General features: G+C 42.9%; 1 protein-coding gene across 1 annotated transcript in view; it reads left to right on the forward strand.

Moving 5' to 3' along the window:
* Positions 1 to 14,237, forward strand: part of CDX2 (caudal type homeobox 2) — a 30,189-nt gene extending 15,952 nt beyond the window's left edge. Inside the window, exon 3 of the mRNA XM_035115890.3 lies at positions 7,072 to 14,237. Within this exon, the coding sequence (XP_034971781.1) occupies positions 7,072 to 7,275 (204 nt within the window). The 3' untranslated portion in view covers positions 7,276 to 14,237. The remainder of the gene's footprint in view (positions 1 to 7,071) is intronic.
* The last annotated feature ends 1,513 nt before the right edge of the window (positions 14,238 to 15,750 follow it).

Below are 15,750 nucleotides of genomic sequence, written 5' to 3' on the forward strand. Positions count from 1 at the left end.
CTCATGTTTTTTTTTTAAGTATGTCAGCTAATGTCCTTCCCAGAACAAAAGCATGGAACTCCCTGCACATGGTGTCTTTAGAAAACTGCCGTCTTTAGAAAGCACATGGTGTCTTTAGAAAACTGCCGAATCAGACACTGGTCCATCTAGGTCATTAAGGGTGATACAGACTGGCAACAGCTCTCCGGGATTTTCAACAGGGGTGTTTTCCAGTCAGGGATTGAACCTGTGACCTCCTGCATGCAAAGGATGTGCTCTCCCATTGAGCTATGGCCTTTCTGTCTAGAGAGGCATTATTATATAGGTACTTGCCAGCAAGCCAGGAGTTGGCTATGGCTGCTTATTGTGTATACACTAAGTGGCAAAGCTGGATTCTGTAATGAAGGAGAGAAATTGCTTGGCTCAAGGGAATGTAAACCACAGCTTTCACTTTCATATGGGAGATATAAATCTAACTTTAAAATGTATCTAAAAAAATATTTTGTGCTATACTCCTTTTTTGCTAAACTATTACTACTACTATGTACTACTACTGCTACTGCTACTACTACTATTTATATACTGCCATTTTATCCAAAGATCAAGATAAAAATACAAGATAAAAGCACAACTAAATAATTAGAATAAAAACAAAACAAAACCCTGCTCCCACAAACACATTCAAAAGCCCATAGAATATTAATCAGCTAAAGGCCTGATTAAGAGGAACAAAACATCCAATGAATTGCAGCTGTTTATATCCCTTCCTCCTGTATTGCTAACCCAGCACTATTCAGTGCAGGAGCAGGGAACTTTTAGTCCTCCAGAATTTTTTGTACTACAACTCCCATCAGGGCTAGCTCAATGTTTTTTCTTGCTCCAGAAACGATGAAGCCATACAATACCTCAGGCCAGCTAAGTTATTTTAGCATCTGAAGCAAAGAAATCCCTTAAGTGCCTCTTGGAGAGCAAAATGATAGTAAATAAACTTAACAACTTGCTTCCTTTTCCTGACACTTAAAATCTGCTGCCTGAGGCAGCTACCTCACTCTGCCTAATGGCAGGGTTGGTCCCTTACCATCTGACTGGGGCTGATGGGCTTGCAGTCGCTCAGCATCTGGGAAGACCACAGGTTCTTCACCTCTGATTTAAAGCATGCCTTTGATTTCAAAATGGCTTTCTCATCTGCATGACATTAGAAATGCATGCATTTAGAAATGTGGGTTAAAAGGCATGTTTATGTGTCCCCTTTGAAAACATCCTTTCAAGTCCTTGTGCTGAAAGTGTTAGGTAAGTATGAGGCTGCTAAGTTCCATGGCAGTGGAAGTGAGGGCTATTCATTTACATGGCTATATCATCTCACTTCCAAGGAGCTCACAGCATTTGTACTAAGCTCTCCCGCCTCCCAATTTTATCCTCATCATGACCCAATGAGGTTCTAACTGGTGGAGATTAGTGGGTTTCATGGCTGAATGGGGGTTTGGACAACTCATGCCCTAGGTCACTCACCACACTTCCAGTGCTGTAGTTTGTACAAAGATTCACTCCAGAGTCAACCAGCTCAAGTCCAAGGAAATGATTTTGAGCAAACCAACACTTCTGCTCCTTCGATCAATCCTGAACGTATCTATTTCCAAGAGAATGCCACAACCTAGGGCAAGCGTCCTGCTGTCACATTTTGGTCAGCAGGCCACCCTGCAGAGACCGCATCACAATGTTTCGTGAACAGTGTCAACTCCCCATGAATTTGATGGCAAGCCGTTCATTGCACTCCAATTAGATGTCATCCCCACCCCCACCCTTTTTAAAGCATCGCTACCCTTTAGTTTTGGCAGGTTATTTGTTCTTTAAACATTCAGCATGATAACAACAACAACAAAATATTATTATGTACGCATGGACTTGCTTTGCTGTGCAATGTAGCACTGTCACCCCAAAAGCCAACTACCCAAATGTGGCTGAGCACTCATTCCATGCGAGTACCAATTGTGTGGCTTCACAATTTTCTGCGGAGTGTGTTGGGAGTGTTGTGGGCTGCACTGAAGACTTTTGTATGAAAAGGTTCCCAGGTCTAATGTCTGAACTGCACTGGCCCATAACCTATTTATAATGCCAGATGTTGGCCATGGAATTTAAGAAGTCGTTCAAGATAAAAGTGCCCTTCAGCATATGATATGCAGCTTTACTCTCATTCCTTGCACAAAACCCAGAGGTATTATCACTTTCTCCTTAGAGGATATGATTTCTGGGCAAAACATAAAAATGAGGTAGGGCTGTGGGTGGGTGTGTAGAGATTATAGTTTGTAATTTTAAGCAGTATTAACCATTTTTTCTTTTGCTTTTTTGAGTATTCTATTTTCACTGGTTGGACTTCCTCCAGAGCAGGCACCCCCTCCAGATGTTTTGGCCTACAACTCCCATGATCCCTAGCTAACAGGACCAGTGGTTGGGGAAGATGGGAATTGTAGCCCAAAACATCTGGAGGGCTGAAGTTTGGAGATGCCTGCTGGAGAGTGTATTGATACTTTATTGCAATGAGGCCTTATAAATATAGTAGGTAAATGCACAAAGAGCTTTCCCCCCCCCCCCGCCTTTCTGCAGTCTTTGGCTTGAGAATGGCACTTGCTTTTCATTCAAATAGTGACACACAGATCATTCACAATTTACATGCATTAAACTTGTGCACATTCAGCTTTATGCACTTGGCAACCCCGCCCCCCCCAAAAAAACATTAAAATTGGGGTGGATGTCTGGGAGGGAAACTGTTTGGTAATCCCATCTGTATTTGAACCTAATGTGTTTTGACTACACACAATTTTGGCTTAAACAATTATGTCTTAAACATAATCCTAGATGTTGTCTTTTGGACATGCATCAATATCTGGAGGGCCAAAGGTTCCCCATTCCTAGTTTTAAGGGATCTTCAGCACTACTTTGAAACAAGTGGCTACTGGCTCACCAAAGGAAGCCGCTGGGCTTTGCTCCAGAAACATATGAAATATGGGATTCAAGTTTCAACACAATATAGCCCGTCTAAAAGCGATGAGGGCCATTTCACTGCCTTTACTATTTCATTTCCCATTTCATGCAAGATGGGAGATTGGGAAAGCGCCTCTGATGTGGAATGTTTTCTTCTGTGATCCTACAGAAGTGTGGAGAATCTATTGTGGTTACTCAGTGCTGAGAAGGTATGCTCTGTCTATGCTCACGAGGTATTCTCACCCTTAAGTCCAGAGTCTGAAATGACCTAGCTGCAGCACTGAGAACTTGCTTAAATCCCTTTGGTGTCCATGGAATCTTGGCACACCTGGACAGTGTTTTAGGTTTGAGGCGGAAATGACAAACATGTGCTCATATATCCAGTTCACATACTGTATTGTGTTATGAGGCATATATCAACATGCTCAGGAGGGAGAGTTTGTTTATCCCATTCCGATCACCTTAAAGAGACTTTCCAGGCAGCCTCCCTAACGGCAGTCTTTGCGGAAATTACAAACGCCACACACTTTCATTCTCAAAGTCCATGGAAAGTTGTGTTTCTAACTTTTCCGAGTGCAACCCCTGTTCCGAGGGTCCTTGGGTTTCCTGGAAATGCATTAGTTCTGAGCCTGGCTCCCATGTGCATAATGGCTTTTCTTCTCTTCTGTCACTTATATAAGGGCTGGTGTTTTGATGATGGCTGCATTGATTTCTAGAGTCCCTGTTTGGCCATGAAAGCTGTAAGAAGTCAGCTAAGCTCTAATGTACCATATCCGTTTGCTACTCTGGTTGTATTTTGGATATAAACCTGGGATTTATTTTCCATTCCCACTCTTCCTGTTTTGAGTTTGCAATTAGTTTCCCATTCCAACTATATATTCCCTTAAAATGGGGTGAGGGGAACCCAGCTTAACCACTTTGAAAAAACAGCCCCCATGAGCAAACCATTCTAAATTGAAACTAATGTTCAGCATGCCCAAACAATTTCCAGTCCTAAATATAGATATGCCTCGTCCTGTCCCCTTAGTAAGCTTCCTAAAGTAATAAGTAATGAGAAATTTAAATGGAAGGCTTATTATAACCCCCCATAATTGAATAAAGGATGTTTCTTATGCAGGTAGTGTTGACATGTCTCCTAATTTAGAGAGGACAGTCCCTTGTCTGAAAGGCTGCCTGGGTTCTAGACTGATTTGAAAATAGAGAACTACAAGAATGAAATTACCCATAAACATTATTATTTCTTAAATTTCTATGTTGCCCTTCATCTGAAGATCACAGGGCTATTTACAACATCAAACACAAGAATACATAGCATTTTTCTTTCAAAAGGCTATTATATCCCAGATGCTTTGGTTGACAAGAAGATGGATACAGTCATTGGTAGCCCTAAGAAAGTGTCAGCAAATCCTTACAGGACAGAAACATGTGTAAAATTAAATTAAAAATATGATATGTGTAATGCCAGCAGAAAAATATATATGTAAAATGTAACCATACAACACAATATAAATCTTATACTTGGAACTGGGGTCGCTAATGTGGGAATGTTCAGGGAGGCAGGAGAAGATATATTTTTTATTAATATCCTTCCTAACTTGCGCTAGCAGATAGTTGGTTGCAGGCTTGTTTAAGCCTCTCAATATTAGATTGCTGGTAAGTTCCCTTATATCCCTCTAAAAAGAATAAACACGCCACAGTCTTGAGTACAGTGTATTAAAGTAGTTTACTCACTCATTCAGTTCACAGTTGGATCCCTGAAAGCAGACTTAGTTACAAAGTATATATACTGTACATGTGGATCTATCCCATATGAAGATAGTCCCAGTGTCCTCTGTTGGCTGGAAGCCAACAGAGCATCTCTAGCTAAAAAGCTGCTGCTCCAACGAACGGAGGAAGTCATAGAGAGAGAGTGTATGTATCTAATGTGTATCTAAACATATGTATCTAAAAACAGGGGTTGGTACATTTTTCAGTCCAGTGAACTGAGCCTCCCCCTCATTTTTGCCCCACAATTAATGTTCAGCCACTGACGACTATAATTTTTTTTAAATTATTGAGGGTATTGGTGGACCACTTAATGTTTTTTTCTAACTGTGATAGCAATTGTAATGCCCTGTGCTAGATGCTGTATGTTTTTACTTGTATTTTTATTGCTTCTTTTATTTCTTATCTATGCATTTAGTATTAGTGTTATTGTTATCTCCATTTTGATTCATTTACTACCAGCCTTTTAAAGCATTATTGCAAGGTAATTTACATGTAACTAAGAATAATTAAAGGCACAACAATAACAAACACATTTAAAACAAGACTTAAAACCCTAATAAGTGGACACTCATGGTAAAGACTCATATATCCAGCTGGGAAGGACCTCAGAACAAAAATGTCTGTAATTATTTCCAGAATGTGCACCTAGTGAGCATCTGTCGTATTTCAACAGGAATGCTATTCAACAGAATTGAAAAAGTGATACAACATAAGAAATAAAAGAAGCAGTTAAAATTCAGTTTAAAAGCAGTGTAAGCATTTAATGCAAATAGTGTGCTATCTCTTATCTTCAATGTCACAAATCCACAGACATGCTGCAGACCACCTGAATGAAACTTGCAGATTACTGATGGTCCCCGGAACACAGTCTGGGAGCCCTTGGCTTAAATCCTCTTACAGTGGGTTGGTCGTCATGTCTACCCCTCTATTGTGCTTCAGATTGATCATGTGCTGTCATTTTATATTTTTTAAAGTGCCCCTCATTTATATGACTAGAAGTTCACTGGGTGCTTTTTTTGGAAAACATATTTATTGACTGTAAACCTCAATACAGTGGTACCTCTACTTACGAATAACTCTACTTATGAATGTTTCTACTTACGAATGGAGCTCCATCCGCCATCTTGGATGTAGTTTAGATAGGATTTTTTTTCTACTTATGAATTTTTAGATAGGGTTGCTTCGACTTACAATTTTTTTTCTCCCAATGCATTCCTATGGGATTCGACTTACAATTTTTTTCTACTTACGAATGTGTGTTCGGAACGCATTAAATTCGTAAGTAGAGGTACCACTGTATACTGACAAAACTGCGGGAGGCAGTGGAAGACAGGAGTGCCTGGCATGCTATGGTCCATGGGGTCACAAAGAGTCAGACACGACTAAACAACAACATATATATATAGTTGCAAAACTGCTCTGGAAGAAGGTGGGGGTAAGACTACAGCCATCAGTCAATGTGCTCTGTGAGTAACTGGCTCCTTCTTCCACACTACAGAACCAGTTTCTCCTGAGTCCAGTCTTCCTTTAGCCTGCTTTGAGTTTTCTGCTGTCATATGTGACTTAATGCCTGGGAAATGTGGGTGTGATCTGGGCTGGGGAACCTACCGTAATTAGGCTTGTGGTTGGCCTCAAACTGGGATGAGTGTGATTCCAGAGTGCAGAAACAAAAGTGTTTTAGGTATCCCCGAATGCACTCTTTAACACCCTTCCGCTGAATTAAAGGGGCTCAGAAGTGTATCACTTGGGCCAGACTCTAATCTTTACATTTTGGTGTGAAGAAAAAGAGATACTTCTACAGTAATTTAATAATTCGGGATGCTATCAGTTCTGCTAAGAAGACGCAAACTTAACAATATGCAAATTATGTTCCATCTCCATGACAATACAAGTTTGTTTGCTCCCTCCTTCCCCCTGAAAACATGTTATCTTTCTGCTTTGAAAAGGAGAGCTTAGATTCTCAGGAATTTATGAGGAGCCCACCCTCTTTCTACACATTCTCCACTCCCCGTCCTTTTCTGCAGGATGGGAAGATTTTTTGCTCAAACAGCCCAATCCTCTGAATCTTTTCTTGAAGTAAGTCCCACTGTATTTGCGGGCCTCCTTCGCAGGTAAGCATGTATAGGAATGCAGTCTTAGCTGTAGTCCACAAAGTACCTTCTTAATACATATTGAGGAAACACGTAATGCGGAAGGACCATAGCTCTGGGGTAGAGGATCTGCCTTGCAAGCGGAAGTTCCCAGGTTCAATCTCCAGCATCTTCAAGTGGGATAATGGGAGAGCCATTCTTATGGGTCTATAGCACTTAGTCGCTGGAACTTATTTTGTCTTCCTCTTCCCCCAAGGTGAAAATCTGGTTTCAGAACAGGCGGGCAAAGGAGAGGAAGATCAACAAGAAGAAGTTGCAACAGTCTCAGCCAGGGGGTGTGCACAGTGGATCAGAACCGATGAGCCCAGTGTCCTCCATGCAGCCAGGGACAACCGGCTCCGGCCCCAACGGAGGAGGAGTGTTGAGTGCTCCCGGTTTAGTGCCAGCCACAGCACAGTGACAGCCGCTGGGGAGAAAAGACTGAGCAGCTGGATACGTCCTGCTCTCCTTCGCTGAAGGGGAGGCACACATGCACACCAGCCCCTGGTGGGAAAGGCCACTGGTCCATTGGTGAAATCGATATGGGGACACGGTGGCTCTGCTTCCCATCTGGACTTCTGTACACAGCACCACACTCCCAGCTTTTGGTTTGCTGCGCATTTGTACAAAATGTACTGTGATCAACCCACATTGTGTGGCAACTGGGGAGGGGAGGGAAGTTGATTCCCCCCACCCCCATAATTCGCTTCACTTTGTTTCCACGCTTGTGGTAGGTGCCATGCAACTGACACTCCTCTTTGCAAATGAAAAACACTGTTATCTCAGGGAACTGGGCCTGGAATGCCTTCTGTTGTTGTTGTTTGTTTGTTCTCGTCATTCCTGTTTTTATTACCAATGTTGTTGATAAATATTAGTGGGCAAAAGAAAATGCGGGGGGAGGGGACTAAAGCATATTTCACTTTGTTTTCCTGGTACTCTAGATATATCAAAAGGAGCACTGCAGAAAACGTATATGAGGCACTCAGGACGACATCTGAAGAAGTGTGCATGCACACGAAAGCTCATACCAATGACGAAACTTAGTTGGTCTCTAAGGTGCTACTGGAAGGATTTAATTTTATTTTGTCAGGACCACAGTTAGTGGTACAGCATCTGCATTGCACGGAGAACATCCCAAATTCACTTCCCAGCTCCTGCATTGAATTGTACAACAACTATATTGTACCCTGCAATGGATTTAAATTGTAAATTATTGGGGGGCCAACCTGGAGTAAGGGGCATGCTTAAATTATACTAGGGCTGCAATATGTCTTGAATTTCCTGGACATAGCCAGGATTCGGCAGTCAAAAATGTCCAGGAAAACCTTGACGTATGGCAATCCATGTTGGAAGTGACTAATTTCCTTAAAAAGAGCTCCAAAACTTTTTTTTTTTGTATCTTGAGATTTTGCAAAAGAAGCTCAACAATTTTTGTGTCCGGATTTTCACTTTTTGAAATACGGCAACCCTAAATTATACAACACTGGGTGACAGGAAAATAATGATCTGGGATATTGTATATCTATGATTGATTCATTCACATGTGCAAGTCATAACTCGATGCTACAGTTATCACGTGAGAAGCGTCTACGGGGAATCCAAGCCTAAATTTGTACTGATTTCACTGGATCTATTTGGAACAAGGTTGTTTGTTTTTTTTTAAAAAAAAATGGAGATTATGAGATTACCAAATTGGTCCCCACAATTCCAGGTAATATCCAAGGTTTTTTTTCGTTTTCGTTTTTAAAATAAAAATAAAAGAATACTGTGTATAGTCCTGATCACTCACCACACCTCAAAAAGTTATTGTAGAGCTAGAGAAAGTGCAGAAAAGAGAAAGCAGAATTACTGGGGGCTGGAAAAACTATTTGAAGGGGCAAACTCATCGAGGCTTTTTAGTTTCGAAAAAATATGAGGTGGGGGGTGGTCATGACATGTTTATAAACCGTGCATGCTGTGGAGAACATGGAGAGAGAGATTTCTCTCCCTCTCCCATAACACTAGAACTCGGGGAAATTCAATGAACATTGGAAGATTCAGGACAAATGAAAGTACAGTGGTACCTCTACTTACGAATTTAATGCGTTCTGAACACACATTTGTAAGTCGAAAAAAAATGTAAGTCGAAAAAAATTGTAAGTCGAATCCCATAGGAATGCATTGGGAGAAAAAATTCGTAAGTAGAAGCAACCCTATCTAAAAATTCATAAGTAGAAAAAAATCCTATCTAAACCACATCCAAGATGGCGGACAGAGCTCCATTCGTAAGTAGAAACATTCGTAAGTAGAGTTATTCATAAGTAGAGGTACCACTGTACAGTGGTACCTCGGGTTACGAACACCATCCGTTCCGGGATGCAGTTCGTAACCCGAAATGGTCTTAACCCGAAGCGCCATGTTGCGCATGTGCAAAGTGTAATTTCCGCGATTTGCACATGCGCAAACCAAGTGCGCCGCTTCTGCGCATGCGCAGAACACACACGCGGCAGAAATACTTCCGGGTTTGCGGAGTTCGTAACCCGAGGTGTTCGTAACCCGAGGTACGACTGTACACTACGTGCACTGTGGATAGTTAACAGGATGTTGGGACAGCCACCAACTTTGAATGACTTTAAACAGGGATTCGACAAATTAATGGAGGATAAAGCTATCAGTGGTTACTAGCCCTGGTGGTTATATTACCTCCAGTCTAAGAGGCAGGATGACTCTTAATACCAATTGCTGGGGAACATGAGCAGAAGAGTGCTTAGTTTTGCTTGTCAGCTTCCTATAGTCATCTGGTTGGGACTAGATGGACTACTGATTCAGTAGGGTGTTTATGTTCAAGTTCAGTTTATATTTTCCCACATTTGTATCCCCTACCTACATCCTCAAAGGAGCACTTGATTTCACCACCTGCAAGTTATGTGTCATTCCGCTGTCAGAACGATCCTGTGAAGCCGACTTAGACTGATCATGACTGGTCAGAGCACAGCAAGGTTTTGAACCCAGGCTCTTCATCACATGGCTAGTTCTTCCAAATTAAGAAACCGGCATGCTCCTTAATTAACTTTGTTAACCAAGTGGTATACGAATAGCATAAATAAAACAGATACTGTACCTCTGGTTAAATTGAGCTGATTAAAAAAACCACTTTCCATATATTTTCGTAGTATCGCAGAGGATGTGCTTTGTGACTTAAACCCAGTTATCTGAGGTTGCCTAGTAAGCAGGATCTGCCCAGTACAGTGGGGGGGGGGGGAGAGTATTTGATCCCCTGCTAAATTTGCCCGTTTGCCCTCTCACAATGAAATGACCGGTCCATACTTTTAATGGTAGGTTTATTGTAGCTGTGAGAGACAGAATAACAACAGGAAAAACCCCAGAAACCCAGAAGACAAAAGTCACGAGATTGATGTGCATTATAATGAGTGAAATAAGTATTTGATCCCCTATCAAGCAGGTAGATGTCAGGCTACCTGGTATCTTCACTGTATGTAATGAACTGAGATTAGAAGCACCTGCTGTAAGGGAGAGGTTTTACCTGTAATCCCAGCTCATTACAGTACCTGTACAAAAGACACCTGTCAACAGAAGCAATCAATCCAGCAGATTCCAAAGTAGCCACCATGACCAAGACCAAAGAGCTGTCCAAGGATGTCAGGGACAAGATTGTAGACCTGCACAAGGCTGGACTGGGCTACAAGACTACTGTATTGCCAAGCAGCTTGGTGAGGTGGTGACAACAGTTGGTGCAATAATTCGCAAAAGGAAGAAACACAAAATAACTGTCAACCTCCCTCGGTCTGGGGCTCCATGCAAGATCTCATCTCGTAGAGTTGAAAAGATCAGGAGAACAGTGATGAAGCAACCCAGAACTACACGGGGGGGGGGGGGCGGACTTGTCAATGATCTCAGGGCAGCTAGGACCATAGTCACCATGAAAACAGTTGGTAACACACTACGCCGTGAAGGACTGAGATCTTGCAGAACCCGCAAGGTCCCCTTGCTCAAGACAGCACATGTACAGGCCCGTCTGCAGCTTGCCAATGCACATCTGAATGACCCAGAGGAGAACTGGGTGAAAGTGTTGTGGTCAGATGAGCTCTTTGGCATCAACTCAACTAGCCGTGTTTGGAGGAGGAGGAATGCTGCCTACGACCCCAAGAACACCATCCCTACTGTCAAACATGGAGAGGGACATCTTATGCTTTGGGGGTGCTTTTCTACTAAGGGGACAGGACACCTTCACCGCATTGAAGGGATGATGGACAGGACCATGTATCGTCAAATCTTGGGTGAGCACCTCCTTCCCCCAGCCAGGGCATTGAAAATGGGTCGAGGATGGGAATTCCAGCATGACAATGACCCAAAGCACATGGCCAAGGCAACCAAAGGAGTGGCTCAAGAAGCAGCACATTAAAGTCCTGGAGTGGCCTAGCCTGTCTCCAGCTCTTAATCCCATCGAAAATCTGTGGAGGGAGCTGAAGGTTCGAGTAGCTACACATCACCCTTGAAATCTTACTGACTTGGAGAGGATCTGCAAAGAGGAATGGGACAAAATACCTCCTGAGATGTGTGCAAACCTGGTGGCCACCAACAAGAAACATCTGACCTCTGTAATTGCCAACAAGGGTTTTGCCACCAAGTACTAAGTCATCTTTTGCAAAGGGATCAAATACTTTTTTCACTCGTTATAATGCACATCTCTAACTTTTGTCTTCTGAGTTTCTGGGGTTTTTTCCTGTTGTTGTTCTGTATCTCAAAGCTACAATAAATCTACCATTAAAATTATGGACTGGTCATTTTTTCATCAGAGGGCAAATGAGCAAATTTAGCAGGGGATCAAATACCCCCCCCCCTCACTGTAAGTAATCTATACCAGTTCAGCAATGGAATAAAAAGGAGCAAGAAAATACTGCCTCTAGGCAGGTGCACAGTGCCACATCTTCCCTACTGAGTTTCATCCGAGTCCTGGCAGCAAACAACTGCAAATAGGATTAACATCTTCCCCACTCCCACCGTCTGACATGCTGAAATCCAACAGGTGCAACTTTCCCCATTACTACCAGAGGCCAAACCTTTACCTGTTGAATTTATGTCCCATTTGAAGGAGACCTGTGGCAGAGAAGCGGATGAGGAAGGGCCATAATATAGGATGGAAAAACAAACCCCATTTGTTTCTCCCAGGCAAGCTGGAGCCCCGGCACCTCTTTAAAAAGGGATTAATAACCGCCTAATAGCGGTAAAGGGCGCCAAGGGCAGGCGCAGCTGAAACTGGCCTGCTCGGTAGGCTCTGGAAGCCGCCGCAGCCACACCCGGAGCCTGGCCAGGCAAGGCAAGGCAAGGCAGGCAGGCAACGGAGGAAGTCTCGTGTGCCCCCGTTGCTATGGAACGCAGGTCAATAAAGCGTGTTTGGATTGTGGAGCGAAGCGCAAGGTCTGTTTGCTTAGTGGTTAGAGGTGCAAAAGTCGGCATTGTCCCACTGGCAGCGGAGCTCGCGGGGGGAGGGCGAGGCAGGAGGCTCCGCAGCCGGAGCTCGCCTCGAGGGCGCCCGGGCTGCGGCCACCCGCGCTTCCCGCCCCGCAGCTGGAGAGCAAGCGCAGGCGGAAGAGCTTCTGGAAGACCGCAGCCAGTGCGCTCTGGAGCCCGCAGGAAGCAAGCCGTGAAGAGCGCAAAATCTGCCCAGTGCGCGAAAAGGCTTCTGGGACATAACTTGACCTGGAATTTTCCTGTTTAATTTCAGACGGTCAGACCAATCCGCCGCAGGGTTGCTTGCTGAGCACCTTATTGTTACGGTTATTATCAGTGTCCCCCCTCCAAAAAAATGTTTAGGGGTACTGTACTCTCATTTTGACTCAAGAAAACCACCATTTTATAGATCAAATCGGGAAAAATAAATACAGTAAATGGACAAAAGTACAAAGATTCACAAAATGTTTAGGGGTATGCGTACCCTTGCGTCCCCCCAGAAAAAAGCACTGGTTATTTTTATTCTTAACGGGAAAATGAAGCACACTTTCAGGGTTTCCAAGGCAGGGGAGAGCTCACACCGAGGCCCTTTAGCTCCCCAGACGCCTCCTGCCTATCAGGATGAGGGCATAAGAATCTCAGAACTATAGAGTTGGAAGGGACCCTGAGGTTCATCAGTAATGTGATTTAAGGCAAACTGGGTTGCAAAGCAAAGCAACCTCAAGGCACTACGCTTAAAGCCCAGGGAACAAGATCTGCCGGACCCCTTTGGACTTTCTTCTTAAGTTAAGTAAACACGCATAGGATTGGTCTGGAAACGATCGATCGAAAGCAAGCGGTTTCATTAAAGCTCCAGGTGCGGCATGATTTAAGTCTGTTTACTCAGAAATATATGTCCCGCTGTGAGTTCCATGGTCCTTACTCCAGAGTAAGGACAGGTGCATAGGATTATGGCTTTATCGTCTTGCTTAGGCGTTTTGAACATGTCAGGAACTCCAGTTTTGAACCGTCAGCCATTAGGGTGGCTGCTTAAAAGGACCCCTGACCATTAGGTGGTCTGCTTAAGCGTGGCCAAAAAAAGGAGGCGATGCATCATTAAAAGATGCCTATTTGCATATAATTTGCACATGTTAATTTGTAGAGGGAGATACAAATTCAGGAATAAGGACTGAAATGTAAGTAGACATGAACAGGTGCTAACTCCAAGGCTTCTGCTGGAAAGCCCTTCAAATGAGAGGACTGTCCTCTGCAAAGGAGGACACATGGCCAGCCTAATAGGCATCCACTGAGAGCCATAGGAGAAGGGTGGATTGTGCCTCTGTCCAGAAGCTGCTTATTGCACAAGGAATGTGCAGGTGTTGTGACAGATCAGAGCTTCTTTGCGCAAGCCCCCTTTTGAGTTGTTGCTAGGGTTCATATGATACTTCTCCATCCCCTCTAGATAGTGTCACTTCAGTGCTATTTTGAGCACTAACAGATTTGGGGTATACGTATGTGCTTTCTCCGTTTCCAAGATCCCTGTTTCCATTCCTGGCCTTTTTGTGTCACCTGGACACCAATGTGCTTTATTATAGTTATAACCCCAGAGCTGTACACATTCATTCCAGACTAGGCAAATGGGGATGTAGTTTCTCCTACAAGAGGAGCAGGAGGAAATGTCTCACTCCTGAACTTTCATGGAATCGCCAACTTTTATTTTTTTACCCAGTCATTGCTCTTTTGCAGCGGCTGATCTGTAGACATTAGATGAAAATATTTGTCTCCATGCTGCAAAATTATCCAGCTGCTGATTAATTTTTTTAAATGTACATACAGTACCGGTTTTTATCAGTACATGTTTTAATAACCAGTATTTTAACAAAACAATCAGCATGTAGGCAAAACGCCAGCAGATTGAAATCCCTCTCCCACCAGCCCATTTTGTCTCCATCCATCAATAAATACCCTTCCACCCTCCAACTTAACCCATTTCCATGTCTCTCCCCATGCCAGGACACATAATTATATTTTTCATTTATCTAAAGGCGTTTTAAAACCGCTTAAATAATTAAATGTCTCTAAGCAGTATACAAAAGCTCAATATAAAGAAATAAAGGAGCAGTATCAAAAAAGGAGACACAATAAGTGAAACAGTATAATAATGGAAAAGAAACCAAAATATAGAAGAGCAATAATTTCTGGCTGACATGAAAACAGCAGCCTGATGTGCAAAAATTAGCAAATATCATAGCTGCCAAGTTTTCCCTTTTCTCGCGAGGAAGCCTATTCAGCATAAGGGAAAATCCCTTTAAAAAAGGGATACCTTGGCAGCTATGGCAAATATATTTGTCTTGAAGTTGTGAAAAGCTCAGTCTCCTGGCTTCTGCACAGTAAATTGCTGTTAAAGGCACAGCAGGCTTGGCTCCTTTCTGGTCATTTAGTTCTTCCCGTAGAACACCCAGAAACCCAAATACAAAGTCTTGCAAACAGAACCAAAGAAGTGGAATGAGCAGCTCCCGAGAAAACAAGTGGGTGGTTTTTCCTGTTCAAAGACAACATGCGGGACTGATAACATTCCTTTGTGAATGCCAACAGTCCCCACATTGTAGAGGTTCGGTGTAAGAGACAGGTGACAACACCAATGTTTATATGAAAATATGCAAGGATGGTGTGGAGAAAGCAGAGAAAAGTTTTTCTTCCTCTCTCATAACACAATGACTCATGGGTGTCCAACAAAGCTGAATGATTCAGGACGAAAGAAAGTATTTTTTCATGCAATTCGCAGTTAAACTATGGAACTCTCTCCCACAGGAGGCAGTGCTGTCCACCAACCTACTGTAGATGGCTTTAAAAGAGGATTAAACAAATCCACAGAGAGGACAGTTGATGACTGTTAGCCATGATGGCAATGGTCTACATTTGGAGGCAGCAATGCTTCAGAATACCAGTTGCTGGAAACTGCAGATAGGGAGAGAGTGCTCTTGTGCTTGAATCCTGCTTGCTGGTTTCCCATCTGGTTGGCCACTGTGAGAACAGGATGCTGGACTAGATGGGCCACTGGCCTCATCCATTACGTTCTTAATGTAATAAGAATAATGCCATGCATTTTATTTACTTTTGAAATATTGTATCACTTAATCTAATAAAGATCTCCAAGAAGTTTACATAAGGAATAATAAAAGTACAAAGAATAATAGTCAATGAGATTCCAAAAAGCTAAGTAAAAACAGAACAAAATTATATACACAGATAAGCCTGAGCATTGTACAAAGCAAAAAAAAAAATCAAAATTAGGAATCAGAGTGCAGAAAAGCGCTTGGGTAAACATATGTTTTTAAGAAGCCCGTTACAAGGTACTAACAGCTAAATCCTGTAGGTTTCTACTCAGGAGTAAGATCTATTGAGTTCAGGCATATTCTCAGGTAAGTGGGTATACAAAATCTTGGGCTGGGGTATTGTTTAGGGC

Source organism: Zootoca vivipara, chromosome 4 (assembly GCF_965207765.1).
Source record: "Zootoca vivipara chromosome 4, rZooViv2.hap1.1, whole genome shotgun sequence".
In the NCBI taxonomy this organism is placed as follows: Eukaryota; Metazoa; Chordata; class Lepidosauria; order Squamata; family Lacertidae; genus Zootoca; species Zootoca vivipara.